At 40.5% G+C, this 14,033-nt stretch overlaps 1 protein-coding gene across 1 annotated transcript; it reads left to right on the forward strand.

Annotated features, from left to right (window-relative positions):
* Positions 1–270: 270 nt before the first annotated feature.
* On the forward strand, positions 271–13,996 carry fshr (follicle stimulating hormone receptor). Its single transcript, XM_037753981.1, has 14 exons — positions 271–727; positions 2,815–2,886; positions 3,301–3,375; positions 3,616–3,690; positions 3,795–3,869; positions 5,165–5,239; positions 5,647–5,727; positions 6,990–7,058; positions 7,155–7,229; positions 8,454–8,639; positions 9,339–9,559; positions 9,887–10,068; positions 10,150–10,341; positions 11,592–13,996. The coding sequence occupies exons 1-14, from the start codon at positions 534–536 to the stop codon at positions 12,126–12,128; spliced, it is 2,109 nt and encodes a 702-aa protein (XP_037609909.1). The 5' UTR covers positions 271–533; the 3' UTR covers positions 12,129–13,996.
* The last annotated feature ends 37 nt before the right edge of the window (positions 13,997–14,033 follow it).

The following is a 14,033-nucleotide window of genomic DNA, read 5'->3' on the forward strand; positions in this document are numbered from 1 at the left end:
ACAGCCCAGTCCAGTGAGCCAGCATGCACAATACCAGGGTCCTAACCCACCTAGATCAGGGCCATAATTAATGTAATTAATCACACCTGTGTTGACCCTGCAATGACTGTGAATGCTGTGAAAAGGCCTATTTATAAAAGCTGATAAAAATTGTCTTCACCACAACATCCTCAAGATCTGTGCACTACTGCGATGCTTTTTTACACACACAAACACACACACACAACCCAGCAGAGACCTCCTACATCCTCATACACCCATAAAGCTTTTCACACGCCCCCGTTATTCAGGAAGCACCAAAGCACCTCACGCTTCTTCTCTCTTCGACCTGGCGGTCAACCCAGAGTGGATAGACGGACAATCTGGGCAAAAACATTCATATCAAATGTGGAGTTTGGGCTCTGGTTTGAAGGCCTGTACATGTAAAAACACCACGTGGGAGACAGAGAGACCGAGACGAAATCCGAGTGGGAAGAAACACCGAAATTTAAAAAGTGAAAAACCTAAAACTACAACAATCTGGGCAGACTGCAATGATGATGGTGATGATTCTGATCATGTTAATGATTGTGATGATAAAGACGGCAGCAGCGTCGGCGCCTGGCCCTGAGATGGACATTAAACCTGGAGATGAGACCGGCTCGGCCAATCGAACCCTGCCCTGCTACCCGCTGGGCTTCGGGATCACAGAGATTCCCTCCAACATCCCCAGCAACACCCAATGCGTGTGAGTACACAGTTACTTGCTCGCAGCACAGTTGTTTCACGTCTCAGAGAAATAGTTTGGGAATTCCTGAAAATGCTAATTTAACACCGACACTGCTTTGCTCTTAATACAGTCCTCTTCTTATTGGCAACTCTACAGAAAACAACTTTATTGTGAGACCATTATTGTGGTCTCACAATAAATCCACAGGATAAGCTTTTATGTAGCCTTATGTCTAATTCTTCTTCTTCTTTTGACTCATTCCTTTCTTCAGATGGTTTTCGTGAACATGTATATTTGTGGGGTTTCTTTTTTTGTATTAATTGTTGTAAGTTGTAGGATTTGCAAGAGACATATTTCAAAATTGAACCAGCAGAGATATCCACACTTTTAGTCTCTAGTAAACTCCCAAAACACTGGATCCTACATTTCCCATAATGCAACTCAACAGCATCTTTTGCTGGACCCTCCATGCCTTGTGAATGCCACGTCTTTCATACTCCATTTTTTAATGCAGGCTTTCTGTTATAAACTTGTAGTCTGTTTTGTTTCTGTTTGTTTTTTCAGACATTAGGAAGCTCAGAATATACAGTTGAGTAGTACTGCTTATGATGACTTTCATGTGTAAAATCGATGTACTCAAGTACAGCTAGTGGCATTTGTCAATATTACAGAGAATACATCCCAAAATAGTATTTCTCATTCACCATCTTACACCGTCTTACACCATATTCAGGGTGCACGCCATGTGTACAATTCAATATCACATCCCGTGAGCGTGCATAATCATTTAGATTTTCCTCTCTAATCCTCGCTCATCTCCTCTTGGCTGAATTTTGCACTGAATTTCCATTTTTTTTAAACATTCATTTGCATAAGGGAATGTATGCAAAGCGTGTCTGCTCGTATTCAGCGACTCCCAGCGTAACCACAGCTTTCTAAAGTGGTCACAGGTTAAAGATGCCCTGTAGAGTTTTCTTGTAAACAAATAAAAGTTACATTCAATGTCACAAAAACACATTGTGTGTATCCTTGAAGCCTGAACAAATGTGCGGAATGCATTTTCTTCCCAGTAAAACATTTGCAAAGCTGATTTTCTTTCATATTTAAAATTGTGCATTGTTTACATCCATGTTTACTGTCTTGCACCCTCCCCCTTCTTCACTGCATTTGGGAGCACATTGCTATTTGCACGTCGCCGCTACCAACTGTCAATCAGCAGAATAGCGTGAAACTGGTGATAGGACTGTGTAGCACAAGTAGACATAATCAATAGCTAACATTAGCTAACCCTACTCTACTGGTCATATTAGTCCAAGTGAGGCAAAAATCTTGTTTCCCAAAATGTCGAACTTTCGAAGAGGGATTGTATTTCTTATTTTCAAAAGTTATGCAGTGTGGCTTTAGCCTCCAAAGGTGTTGATTGAAGGTCCTGTAAGTGGTTTAGGTGTTTTTGACACAGTGACACAGAGCGGGATGAGGCACGGAGTAAACACTGACCTGTTGTTTTGGCCGTTGAAACATTTTGAAGAAATCTCAAGGCCAGTAGGAGGAGAGGATGGCGCGGTGGCGGTGGCGGTGGCGGTTAGCATAAAGATTAGGATCGCCTGAAGCGCAATCATGCATTTATACACAAGAACAAAGTACAGATGCACATAATGTTACTTATAAATACAGCCGACACACACACAGACAAGGACGTAGCCTACTTTGTGGCAGAAGTATAGCGTCCATTCCCAAGAGACGGTCTGCGAACTCCCAGGCGGCGATGTGTGTGTTCTCATCTGTTCTGTTCTGCTTGAAGGTCAAGGCTCAGGAACAGTGGGGATATTTACAAGTATGCAGCAATGGAGGGCCATTTCAGATGTGATCTACAACCACCAGATGCACAATAAGCTTGGGATCTTTGTATAGACATTCTGTACACATAACAGTTTGCTTCTTGCATGAAAAGAAAATCCCCAACACGAGTGCGTAACTACTGGTCATGTGATCCCACCCACGTCAGCGGCGCACAACAAAAAATGTCCACTAACGAGTTTTTTTCTCTTCACTGTGATCAGTGTATCGCTGAAATATGATGTGAGTTGTTGTTTCTACATCAACAGGGAAGTTGAGGGGACGCAGATCACAGTGATTTCCCAGGGCGCCTTCGCCAGCCTGCAGCATCTCAGGAAACTGTGAGTGTCTGTCGTCCATGTTTGTTCTTTGATGTGGAACATAATGAACGGAGGAGGTCAAAACACTCAAGATATGGATCATCCAAAACAGAGGAGACGTAGTCAGGCCTCACCGTCAAATTTCTCTGTACCTAGATTAGGTTTTATTCCTCCAAATTAGTTTAAATTTAATGGCAATACAGTTTTGTGTTTAGCTGAATTTGATATGCAGTACAGTACACATTCACGGTAACTCTACATGAGATTAAATCACATATAAAGTAATGGAAAACAAGAAAGCTCAAAAACAGAGGCTTCCTGTCTCTATATTTGGTGTTTTTTGCCTTCTTCTACCTTAGCATTGTTTTTTTGTAAGTGTCCTTTATATCCTTTAATTCACCCTCTCCCTCTTTTCCCCACTTCCCCCAACCGTAGCTTCATATTGAGGAACGACATGCTGGAGAATATCAGCGCGTTGGCCTTCGCCAGCCTCCCTCGGCTCACTGAGATGTGAGTATACGTTTTTTTCTAAACGCCACCGCTCGTGACGTATTTTATCCATTGTGTGTTTAGTCTTTGTTATGGAACAAGAACAGCTGCAAACTCTGAGAAAGCTGATCACCCAAACAGCTGAGGAGTAAGCCTGGCAGGGTGGTGGAGACAAAATAAATTTAAAATATGAGTGTGAATGAAGACCTAACAGCTGATATATATGTTATATTCTTCTTTGCACATCTGTGTTTCCCTTAGCTTCATCTCTGAGAATGCTGCGTTGAAGGGCATAGGGGATTCTGCTTTCTCTGATCTCCCTGAACTCACTAAGATGTAAGTATAACTGGCAGGATAATTGCAGTGGTGAAACCCTGTAATCATACAGTAAGACCTGTCATTCATACTAATGAGTACATGACTCTATGTGTTCCTCTCAGAACCATAATAAAGTCACAACACCTGAGACACATTCATCATGATGCATTCAAGAACATGGTGAAACTGCAATATCTGTAAGTACTCAGCGGGAGTGCAGCGGGGAGGAATACTTTCTTCTTCAGTTTGTGTTTTTGAGTCCAAAATGGGTCATGGGTGACAGGCCTACTTCTGACGGGCCCCCCACACGACCAGACATCATTTTTTAATTAGCTCGGATCCCCTGGAAGAGAAATCAAGTGTCACACTTCATCTCATGAAAATAAGTTTTTCCCATAAAATGAGTCATCCGTCATTCCAGCCATGTAAAATATATCTGCTACAAAAAAAATAATACATTTGATTGTTTCTATCTTTTGAAACAGTCTCAAAATTATGAAGGACAGTACGTAGCCAAAATCATTCGCTATTACTGTTACGTTTGTCCCAATTTGTAAGAACTGGGTCAGATAAACAGAACTGTTTATGGTGTAAAAATAACCATTATTAAACTATTTAACTTTTAAACCAGGGCACCTTAGGTAACTGTCATAGAATAAAGAACACGCCAGAAATACATTTTTAGAATAGGCAAAAATAAAACATTTATACTGCATGCAAAAAATTGCATGGCTTTTACCCAAAACTGCATGTGATTATCATAAAGAGGGCATGTCTGTAAAGGGGAGACTCGTGGGTACCCATAGAAACCATTTTCATTCACATGTCTTGAGGTCAGAGGTCAAGGGCCATGCCAGTTTTTCCTCGCCAAAATTTAGCGTAAATTCGGAGCCTTATTTATCCTCCTTCACGACAATCTAACATGACATGGTAACCAATGGATTCCTTAGGTTTTCTAGTTTAATATGATACCAGTATAAAACTGAGCCCACTACAACCTCCGAAAGATCGAGTAGAAGCCGGAACCGACGGCGGGCCATCGGATTTTTAAGAGATTAATTAAAAATCGATACAGTATCGCAACACATAATATCGCAATATTTTCTTACACCCCTATTAGCTGTAGACGCTCAGTCTTGTTTTGAAATAATCAAGTTAATTCTTTCCAAATTCAGAGCCTGTTTTGTCCTCATTCTGAATAATCAGTGTTTCACAGATACTGAATGTTGAACTTGTTTTGTGTTGCTGCCAAAATAAGGACAGTTATTTGGAACAAGGGAGCTCTTTAAATGTCTGATTTATCTCTCTGCCACCTGAGCCTCTCTCTGAATTGTCTTGGAATCTCTTCACTTGCTAATTTTTAAAAAAAAATCTCTGTTAATACAATGAATTGTCTGATTTTATCACGATGACTCACTGCACAAGAGTATCTGTTGTTCAGAGGTTGCAGTGTGAATGTCGTAACATTTGGTGGTTAATCTGCCCATCACAGGAAAATCGCCGACACCGGACTGAGAAGGTTTCCGAACTTCACCAAGATCCACTCAGCTGCCAGCAACTTTATGTTGTAGGTCTCAACACAATACACAAATGAACCACAAACACCCACACACCATTATTCCCACATGCATTTGATCATATATGCTAGTGTATGTGCACAGAATTAAAATATGCCCGGAAGAAATCACACCATGTAACACTGCAGTGAAAACCTACGCATGAGTAGTCCTCACAAGAGCAGAATATCAGAAATACAAACCATCTGTCCCTCGTCTCCAGCCTTTAAAAATCCATCTTCAAACTGTCTCCCATCTGACATCTATCAGCTTCAAAAAGGGAGTGGATTTAAAGGGGGTTGTAGCATGTATTCACGATATCTTAGTGCACATATATCTGCTGTTTTCTCTACTTACCAATCACGTTCTTCTCAGTATGTGTTGTTAATCCTGTGTTTTTGATCTTTGTGCCTCTTAGTTACCTGCAAGACAACCGCCACATAAAGATAGTCCCCGCCAATGCCTTCAGAGGCCTCTGCACTCAAGCTATCAGCTATCTGTAAGAGATTCATCACTTTTTTTAGAAACATCACCCTCACACAGCTCCGAGTGGGCATTACATGCGCAATGCAAACGTTCCCTGGAATGCTCTCTGACCTCTTTACTGAGTCCTGTCTTCTCCTACTTGTCTTCTCTTTTTTTTCTGCAGTTTTAACACTCTTAACGCTATATATCGCCACTCTATGTTTTTCTTATTCTCTATGTCTGCTCCATGTTTTAAAGGCAAATATTATACTTTTGACTCCACTACACTGACAGTTACTGGATACTTTACAAATTAATATTTTACATACAAATCATGTCTTCAGTTAATAAAAATATAATGCAATTTTGTGGATTAAAGTTACCATGGGGAACTTTGAACTGGTTATGAAACCGTCTCAATGTAATACTGATGCCTCTATATGACCTACATAAGTAAGCGAGACCATCAGCTAGAAGATTGGCTATTTCTATATAGTTACTCTTAATGCTTGGCATCGGTGCCACCGGGTCTGATTCCACGCAAAATCAGGTTCACCAGAAACTCCTTTAACTCAGACTCCATCGAGGCCTCCGGGAGCGACCAGACCGCCACGGTCAAACCCAGATCCTGCTTCGCTGCCGTCTTCGACATGCAGTCGGAGCTCCCGCTGGAGGTGGAGAGCTCCACGCCCGGCAACATCGGCTCCTCCTCCTGCCGGGAGTAGAGCTTCGCCTCGCTGCTCCACCAACACTGACACCACGCTGTTGGTTTTCTGAAGGGACTCTGGTGCTCGGAAACACTAACGCTTTTGTCCGAAAGGACCGCCAAAATCAACACAAAAAAAGTTCCTTGAAGTAACTTTAAACTTACTGACAGAATGTAAAATAGTTAAAAGTAGCTCCCTCTCGACCGGTTGCGACATTACTGTTAGTGCAGTTTGCCGAGAGTGTATTTCCAAAAATGTTGAACCATCCCTTTCAATAACATTTTGAATACAGAACTCTTACTTATAATAGAGTACTTTTAGATTGTGGCATTACTACTTTTACTTCAGTACAAATCTGATTATACTGCCAAATCTATCCAACAAGCTTCCAAGGACTCTGAGGAAGTGTTACATGATAATAAATACAATTTATTTAGTGTTTTCTGTGTACTCATACAGCTTTAGTCACTGGGAACACAAGAGCTGCACACACTAAAATTATCTTTGTTAGTTCAGAGAAGTTTATTGTTGTGAATTGTTTGTGTTGGAGCACACATGACTGTAATTTGGCTTCTCTTTCTAATGACAGACGGCTCCCCAAAAATGGCATCAAGGAGGTGGCAAGTGACGCCTTCAACGGCACAAAGATGCACAGATTGTGAGTCACAGGCAGAGACGCGATAACAAACAGAAGATTCACCAAAAAGAAGAAAAAAAAAGAAGTCCACTCACATATTTAATTTGTCTCTCTTAGATTCCTAAGAGGAAACGAACAGCTTACTCACATCAATACCAACGCCTTTGTGGGTTCCAGTGAGTTGGTGGTACTGTAAGCATGACATCCAACAGCAACTCATGCCTACATGATTCACCCTCATCATCATCATCACTTATTAAACTAGAACAAGAAACAATGTGGCATTTATGGGGAGGCTTAGAAACACTTAGAAACATGCCAGATTTAAGGTAAAAATAAACCGAGAGCAGGTGAAGTGGTGGTGGGGAGAGATTTGTTCACCTGTTTATTCCCCAATCAAAGAGACACACATTTCTGTTGAAGTAGCAATCAGAAAAAGACTATTTGTTTTTCTTTTGGGCCGTCATTGCTGTATTGTCTTTTGACTCCACTTCCCAGCAATCACTTGGCAATCAAACAGTGGCTCTGGGTTTCAGTGTTTTATTCAAAGCAAAACTGGAAGTTTTTTTAATGTAATAATGAAATATAAATGACAGCATTTATGAAATGCCTATTACATTAACAAGACATTTGTAATTTGGAAGACGGAACCTGCCAAAATAATAAATAAATAAATAAATGATTCGATAAATAAATAAATAAATATGTAATTACATGTAGCAAAAATAATATTATTAATAATAGCTATTTTTTTAATAATAATTTTCCCTTTTATTTATTTATGTATTTATTTGTATTACTTTTTAAATGTATTTATTTTGCATTTATTTTTATTTATTTATTTATTTATTGAGTGGCAGCCCCCTCATTTGCATAATGACACAGAAATGCATAAAGAAATGTGTAAAGAAAAGAATACTGAAATAAATAAGTTTGGGGAAATACATAAGGGTTGAAATGCAAAGGGAAAATGGTGCAGAAATAAATAAATGCATAAATACACAAGTAAATACATACATTTACAAATGAATAAAAAATATAGAAATAAATAAAAAATAAATGCAGAACTAAATAAATAAATTGATTACAAATACATACATAAATAAATAAAAGGGGAAATTAAACAGAAGAGTAAATAATTAAGGGAATTAAGGATAAATAAATGAAGAAGCAAATTAAAACAAATATCAATGTATGTCACATTTCTTCAATTAATTAATGGCTACATTTATTTTTTATATTTTTGCTACATTTAATGACACATTTATTTATTTATCAAGTCATTTGTTTATTTATTAATTTATTTTTGATTTTGGCAGTTTCCGTCCTCCATACTGTTAAGCATGGATTCTGAAAACTATAATGACCGTTACTCCTCTGTTAGATACCAACTTGTTTTGTATTTGTTTTATGCAGGGACATTTCCCAGACAAACCTCAGCTCCCTGCCGGACAACATCCTCGGTGGGCTCAAGACGCTGTTCGCAGAGTCCACCTTACTTCTGAAAGAACTTCCTCCTCCGCAGCTCTTCACCAAACTCAGCCAGGCCAACCTGACGTATCCTTCACACTGCTGCCCCTTCCAACTCATGAGCAGGAACGAGTATGCATCAAAATTTGGGGAAATATGCTCATTTCTTGCCGAGAGTAAGATGAGAAGATCAATAGGCACAATATACTGTATGTACCTTGTGTCTAGAGTGCATGGAGAAGTTAAAACTCACCTTGAAGAAAACATTGAATGCTTTTAGTCCTGTTTAGAACATGGGTTAGTGGTGCACTTCTGCCTCTTGTGGCCGAAATGAGTATCACATTAACAAACTCTCTCTTTCTCTCATATATACACAAGTGTATGATTGAAGGAGCCAGCAATCTTCAGCTGAAACATACAGTTAACTCGTAGGTTAATAGCAAATATTCCAGTAGTTAATGTTAACTTGCAAGTTGCCCCATTTCGGGCAGTGCTTAACAAGGCAGCTGTTGCACACTCACCAGGGATTTCGATGGCTGCAGCAATTTCTGTCCACTTCTTTCTCAACAGTTTCTTGTCAATTTCCACCAGGAGCAGGATGTGACATCATCTCCAAAGGAATGTAGTTGTAGTCTTGTAAACAGTGACCCTGCAAGAGCCCTAGTCTTTGCAAAATATTAGTCTGTGACTTAATACACACTGTCTTTAGATTGTCTTTTTTCTCTCTTGCCTCCCAGGGCTTCCATAGAAAATATGGAAAAAAAGGAAAAATGAAAACACCTCATACATATTATTTACATGCACTTTTTGTATGTTGTTGTTGTTTGCTAGATCGAGGTGGCACCCGCTGTGCTCCCACCCAGACGCTCCGACTGACCGTAACTTCCAACAGGACTATTGCTTCAACTTCTCCTCCGTCGCCTGCAGCCCAACCCCAGATGACTTTAACCCCTGTGAGGACATCATGTCCGCCGTCCCCCTACGGGTCCTCATCTGGATCATCTCTATCCTCGCGCTGCTGGGGAACGCAGCGGTACTTCTGGTCTTGTTAGGTATGAAATGGGACAATCGTTACTAACTCACTTCCTTCTTTCCTTCATTCCCTCACCCTGTCATACTTTCTCTCATCATTTTGTTTCTTTCCTTCCCTCTTTTTTTACTCTCTGCTTTCCTTTCTTGTGTTCTTTCTTCCATCCTACCTTCTATCCTTATTTCCTTATAAGCGTATTTCTTATTTACTTCCATTTCTTCTCCCCAAAACTGGAATTATAAGGTTTTCACATCACAGCTCAACTACTCAATAGAATATCAACATTTTACTGTTGATACTTGTTTACCAAGTTCCTTTTGGGTACCAAAGTTTTGTTTTGTCTTGTCAGGCAGCCGCTCCAAACTGACTGTTCCTCGTTTCCTAATGTGCCACTTGGCCTTCTCTGACCTCTGCATGGGCATCTACCTGGTAGTCATAGCAACTGTGGACATGCTCACTCGTGGCCTGTACTACAACTACGCCATAGACTGGCAGACGGGCCTTGGCTGCAGTGCTGCGGGCTTCTTCACGGTGTGTATTCGTGCGTGGAGTCCTTTGCATCCATGTGATAGCTCTAGATAAACAACAACACTCAGAAATGTTTTGTTTCAGGTGTTTGCCAGTGAGCTGTCAGTGTTCACATTAACAGCGATCACACTGGAGCGATGGCACACCATCACACACGCTCTGCGGCTCGACCGTAAACTTCGCCTGAGACACGCATGTATTATCATGACAGCAGGCTGGATCTTCTCCTCCATCGCCGCTTTGCTGCCCACAGTCGGGGTCAGCAGCTACAGCAAGGTGAGCGCTCTGCGTAGACCGCCTTGTGTCAACAATTCACTGTATTTGCTCATGTCCATGTAGTTGGGGATGCAAAATGGTGCATGAACTCATGCTTTATTTGCATCAAAATAAACTTAAAATATGCAAAACAACAAATGTAATATTATTTTCATTAGCGATTAATCTGCACAATTATTTTCTCAATCAATCGTTTAATCGCTTGGTCCCTAAAACACCAGAAGAAAGTGAAAAATGGGCATAACAAATTTCTAGAGCCCCAAGGTGACATCATTAAATGTCTTGTTTTGACTAACCAACAGCCCAAAACACAAAGATATTCAATTTATTACCATGTAACACAAGGACAAGCAGCAAATTCTCACATTTGAGAAGTTGGAACCATCAATTGTTTGCTTGAAAAAATAATTTTACAAATGAATTCATTTTCAAAATAGTTGCAGATGAATTGTGTCGATCAACTAAACAATTAATGGACTTAATTTCCATAAATATGACTCATCATTGCACACAGTATGCTCTCTGTGGTGTCTAATAATGCGTTTCCAATATCAAATCTATGTTTTTAAAGAAAGTTCTTGTACAGCAACTTGTATCATGGCTTTTTTGGGTTTGCTCTTTTGTTTTCAGTATATTACATTCATTTGCTGACCTTTAGTTGGTAGCTTAGTTGCTTTGTTCATATCATAGACTGTATATAAGGAGTGGACGTATACATTCTGACGTCACCCATTGGTTTGTGGACTGCCTTTTTGAAGCCTCGAGTTCGGCCTTTTGGTCTGGTTGTTTGCTACCAGAAGTGACACGAGAGGGTGGAGCAACGAAAAACTGAATAAGACAAGGCGACCAAAGTGGTTACAATTAACTTTGATGAACTGAAAACACACAAAGTTGTAAGACGGACAACACCCAGACCGGACAATGATGTGGTAGCAACCTGTCAATCACAAGATAGCCACGCCCTAAAGCATCCCCTGCTTTATGGTCTATTTGACTCTAAATGGGACCATAATTTACTAAATGAACATCATGCTGTATTGAAGAAGACTTGAAACTAGAGATTGAGACCATAAACTCATGTTTACAATGTTTACTGAGGTAATAAATTAAGAGAGAAGTAGGCTCATTTTCTCATAGACTTCCATACACCCAGACTTCTTTTTGCAACCAGAGGAGTCGCCCCCTGCTGGCTGTTAGAAAGAATGCAGATTTTGAATACGTGTGTGTTTATGTATTTGTTTGTGGTGCAGGTGAGTATCTGCCTGCCCATGGACGTGGAGTCTGCGGGGGCACAGGTCTACGTGGTGTCTCTCCTCCTGCTCAACATCCTGGCCTTCTTCTGTGTGTGCGGCTGTTACCTCAGCATCTACCTGACCGTCCACAACCCCTCGTCGGCACCGGCCCACGCCGACACCCGCGTTGCCCAACGCATGGCCATCCTCATCTTCACCGACTTTCTCTGTATGGCTCCCATCTCCTTCTTCGCCGTCTCCGCCGCCCTCAAGCTCCCTCTCATCACCGTCTCAGACGCCAAACTCCTGCTGGTTCTCTTCTTCCCCATCAACTCGTGCTCCAACCCCTTCCTGTACGCCTTCTTCACCCGCACCTTCAGGCGGGATTTCTTTCTCCTCACCGCTCGCTTCGGCCTGTTTAAAACCCGAGCGCAGATTTACCGAACGGAGAGTTCCTCCTGTCAGCAGCCAGCATGGACCTCTCCAAAGAGCAGCCATGTGATGCTGTACTCCCTGGCCAATACTTTAAGTCTAGATGGGAAACAAGAGTGCTGACTGTCAATCAAAAATCCACAGATACAGACCTGCAGAAGTCCAATTTCTCTCAATCCATCTTAGGTCTGATGAATACACCATTAAAGTTACAAGAAATTCAACTTTGCTTAAGAGGTGCACTTGTTATCATGTGTGCGAGTTGCGGAGACACTGAACAGACTGATAAATCCTCAATATGATGCCCCAACTCATTATTCTTATGCTTTGGATGACATCGAATTTTGTTGTTTGTTCTCATATACGTCCAATATGTTGCCAGTATCTTTGGCCAGCACGTCAGCCGATGGCTCAATCCCAACGTCCCCCCTAAGGCCTGAAGCCCTGAACCCTCAGGGACTTGACTGACGTCACCTGGTAAACGGTTGAGTGTGAGGCTGCAAGGGCTTAAAATGGTATAAATATGAATGGGACAACACTTTGCGGCGACATATCACGTTACCTTGACGATGCCATTTGTGGGATTTTATTTTAAGTTTTTTTTACTGAATGTTTAAACGTCTTCCAGGGTCTTGCCTTACAAGACTAGAGGTCAAAAAATATATTTATTTGTTTTTGTCAGACTTCATTGAGAAAAATTAAAAGAAATGGTTGATAAATTAATCAAATTATGCAAATGTAATACTCCAGGCTGAACACCCATGTGCCGTCCTCTTTGTTTAACTTCTTTTAACGCCTCCGGGCTTCCCCTGGTAACCGTGGTAACCCTGTTTTTAACGCCACAACGCTATGAATTGTGGGCAATTCCCTCAGGCAAAGTCTGCAGGAATGCGGACTTAATAATAATAATAATATAATAATAAATATATTTATATAGCACTTTTCAAAACAGATGTTACAAAGTGCTTCACAAGACAATAAAAGCAGATAAAGTAAAAAATAGGGTAACTGTTAAAACAACATATCAATGATAATAAAATGGTAAAATGGTAGAACAAGGTGATAAAAACAAATATATACGGTATACATAAATGTGTATAAATATACACATTTGCATATACAGACATATAATATTGGGACCTTATAAGAATGCTATCCTAAAAAAAGTTTTATATACAGAGTTAGATGATCGAATCTTACGAGACTTACGGAAAGTCTTCATAAAGGGCTCTAAATGTCTGCCAGAGAGACCTCAAGGACTAAAAGATTTGACAGTGGGACAGCCCTAAACCCTCACGGACTTTGCGGAAACGCGCTTCAAAGTCTGTGAGTTTGTGGACATTGGGATTGGGCCACTGACCTTTGACCTGCAACAACAAGTGTCCTTTATAAACCACGTGACCCCTGGGGTAAACTCTACTGTATGTAAAGTGTGTACAGAAGCAAAGCTACAGAACTGCAGATACTTTGACCAAATCTAGGTCAAATAGCTGTCCTAGATAATTCCTAGCGTTTGTTTTTACCTTGATTGGAACGCCAGACGGGTGGAGTTTACTGCGTCATAACAATTTAGATCACAAGTTAAAAGTAGAACGAGTAGAGGAAGGTGAGTAAACTGATTTCCCTTCCATGCATCGTCAAGATAATGAAATAAACTGAAGTACGTTGAAACAGTTTAACAAAGGTTTGACACTCGGGATGTCGGCATCTAGAAATCAACATTCATTTAGCATTCAACGTTATGATTGAATGATATTCATTAAGGAGCGCGCCGCAGGGACCCGCTGATTAATAATCTCCTCATACACTCTGTCTGATGGAGCTCTCCATGCCTCCACATCCCTCCTACCCTTCTTAAAATGTAATTATCTTTCTAATGTAATTTGTAAATGGAAGTGTCACTTTTTTATATATATATATTTGTGTGTTTTGTAAAAAAAAAATATATATATCTTTGTGATGGTTTTCATTTATAAATATGTTATATCCTCTCTGCTTGAGTAGTTTTTATGGTGAATGTGAGTGCAC

The sequence above is a fragment of the Sebastes umbrosus genome, chromosome 20 (assembly GCF_015220745.1).
Source record: "Sebastes umbrosus isolate fSebUmb1 chromosome 20, fSebUmb1.pri, whole genome shotgun sequence".
Taxonomy (NCBI): domain Eukaryota; kingdom Metazoa; phylum Chordata; class Actinopteri; order Perciformes; family Sebastidae; genus Sebastes; species Sebastes umbrosus.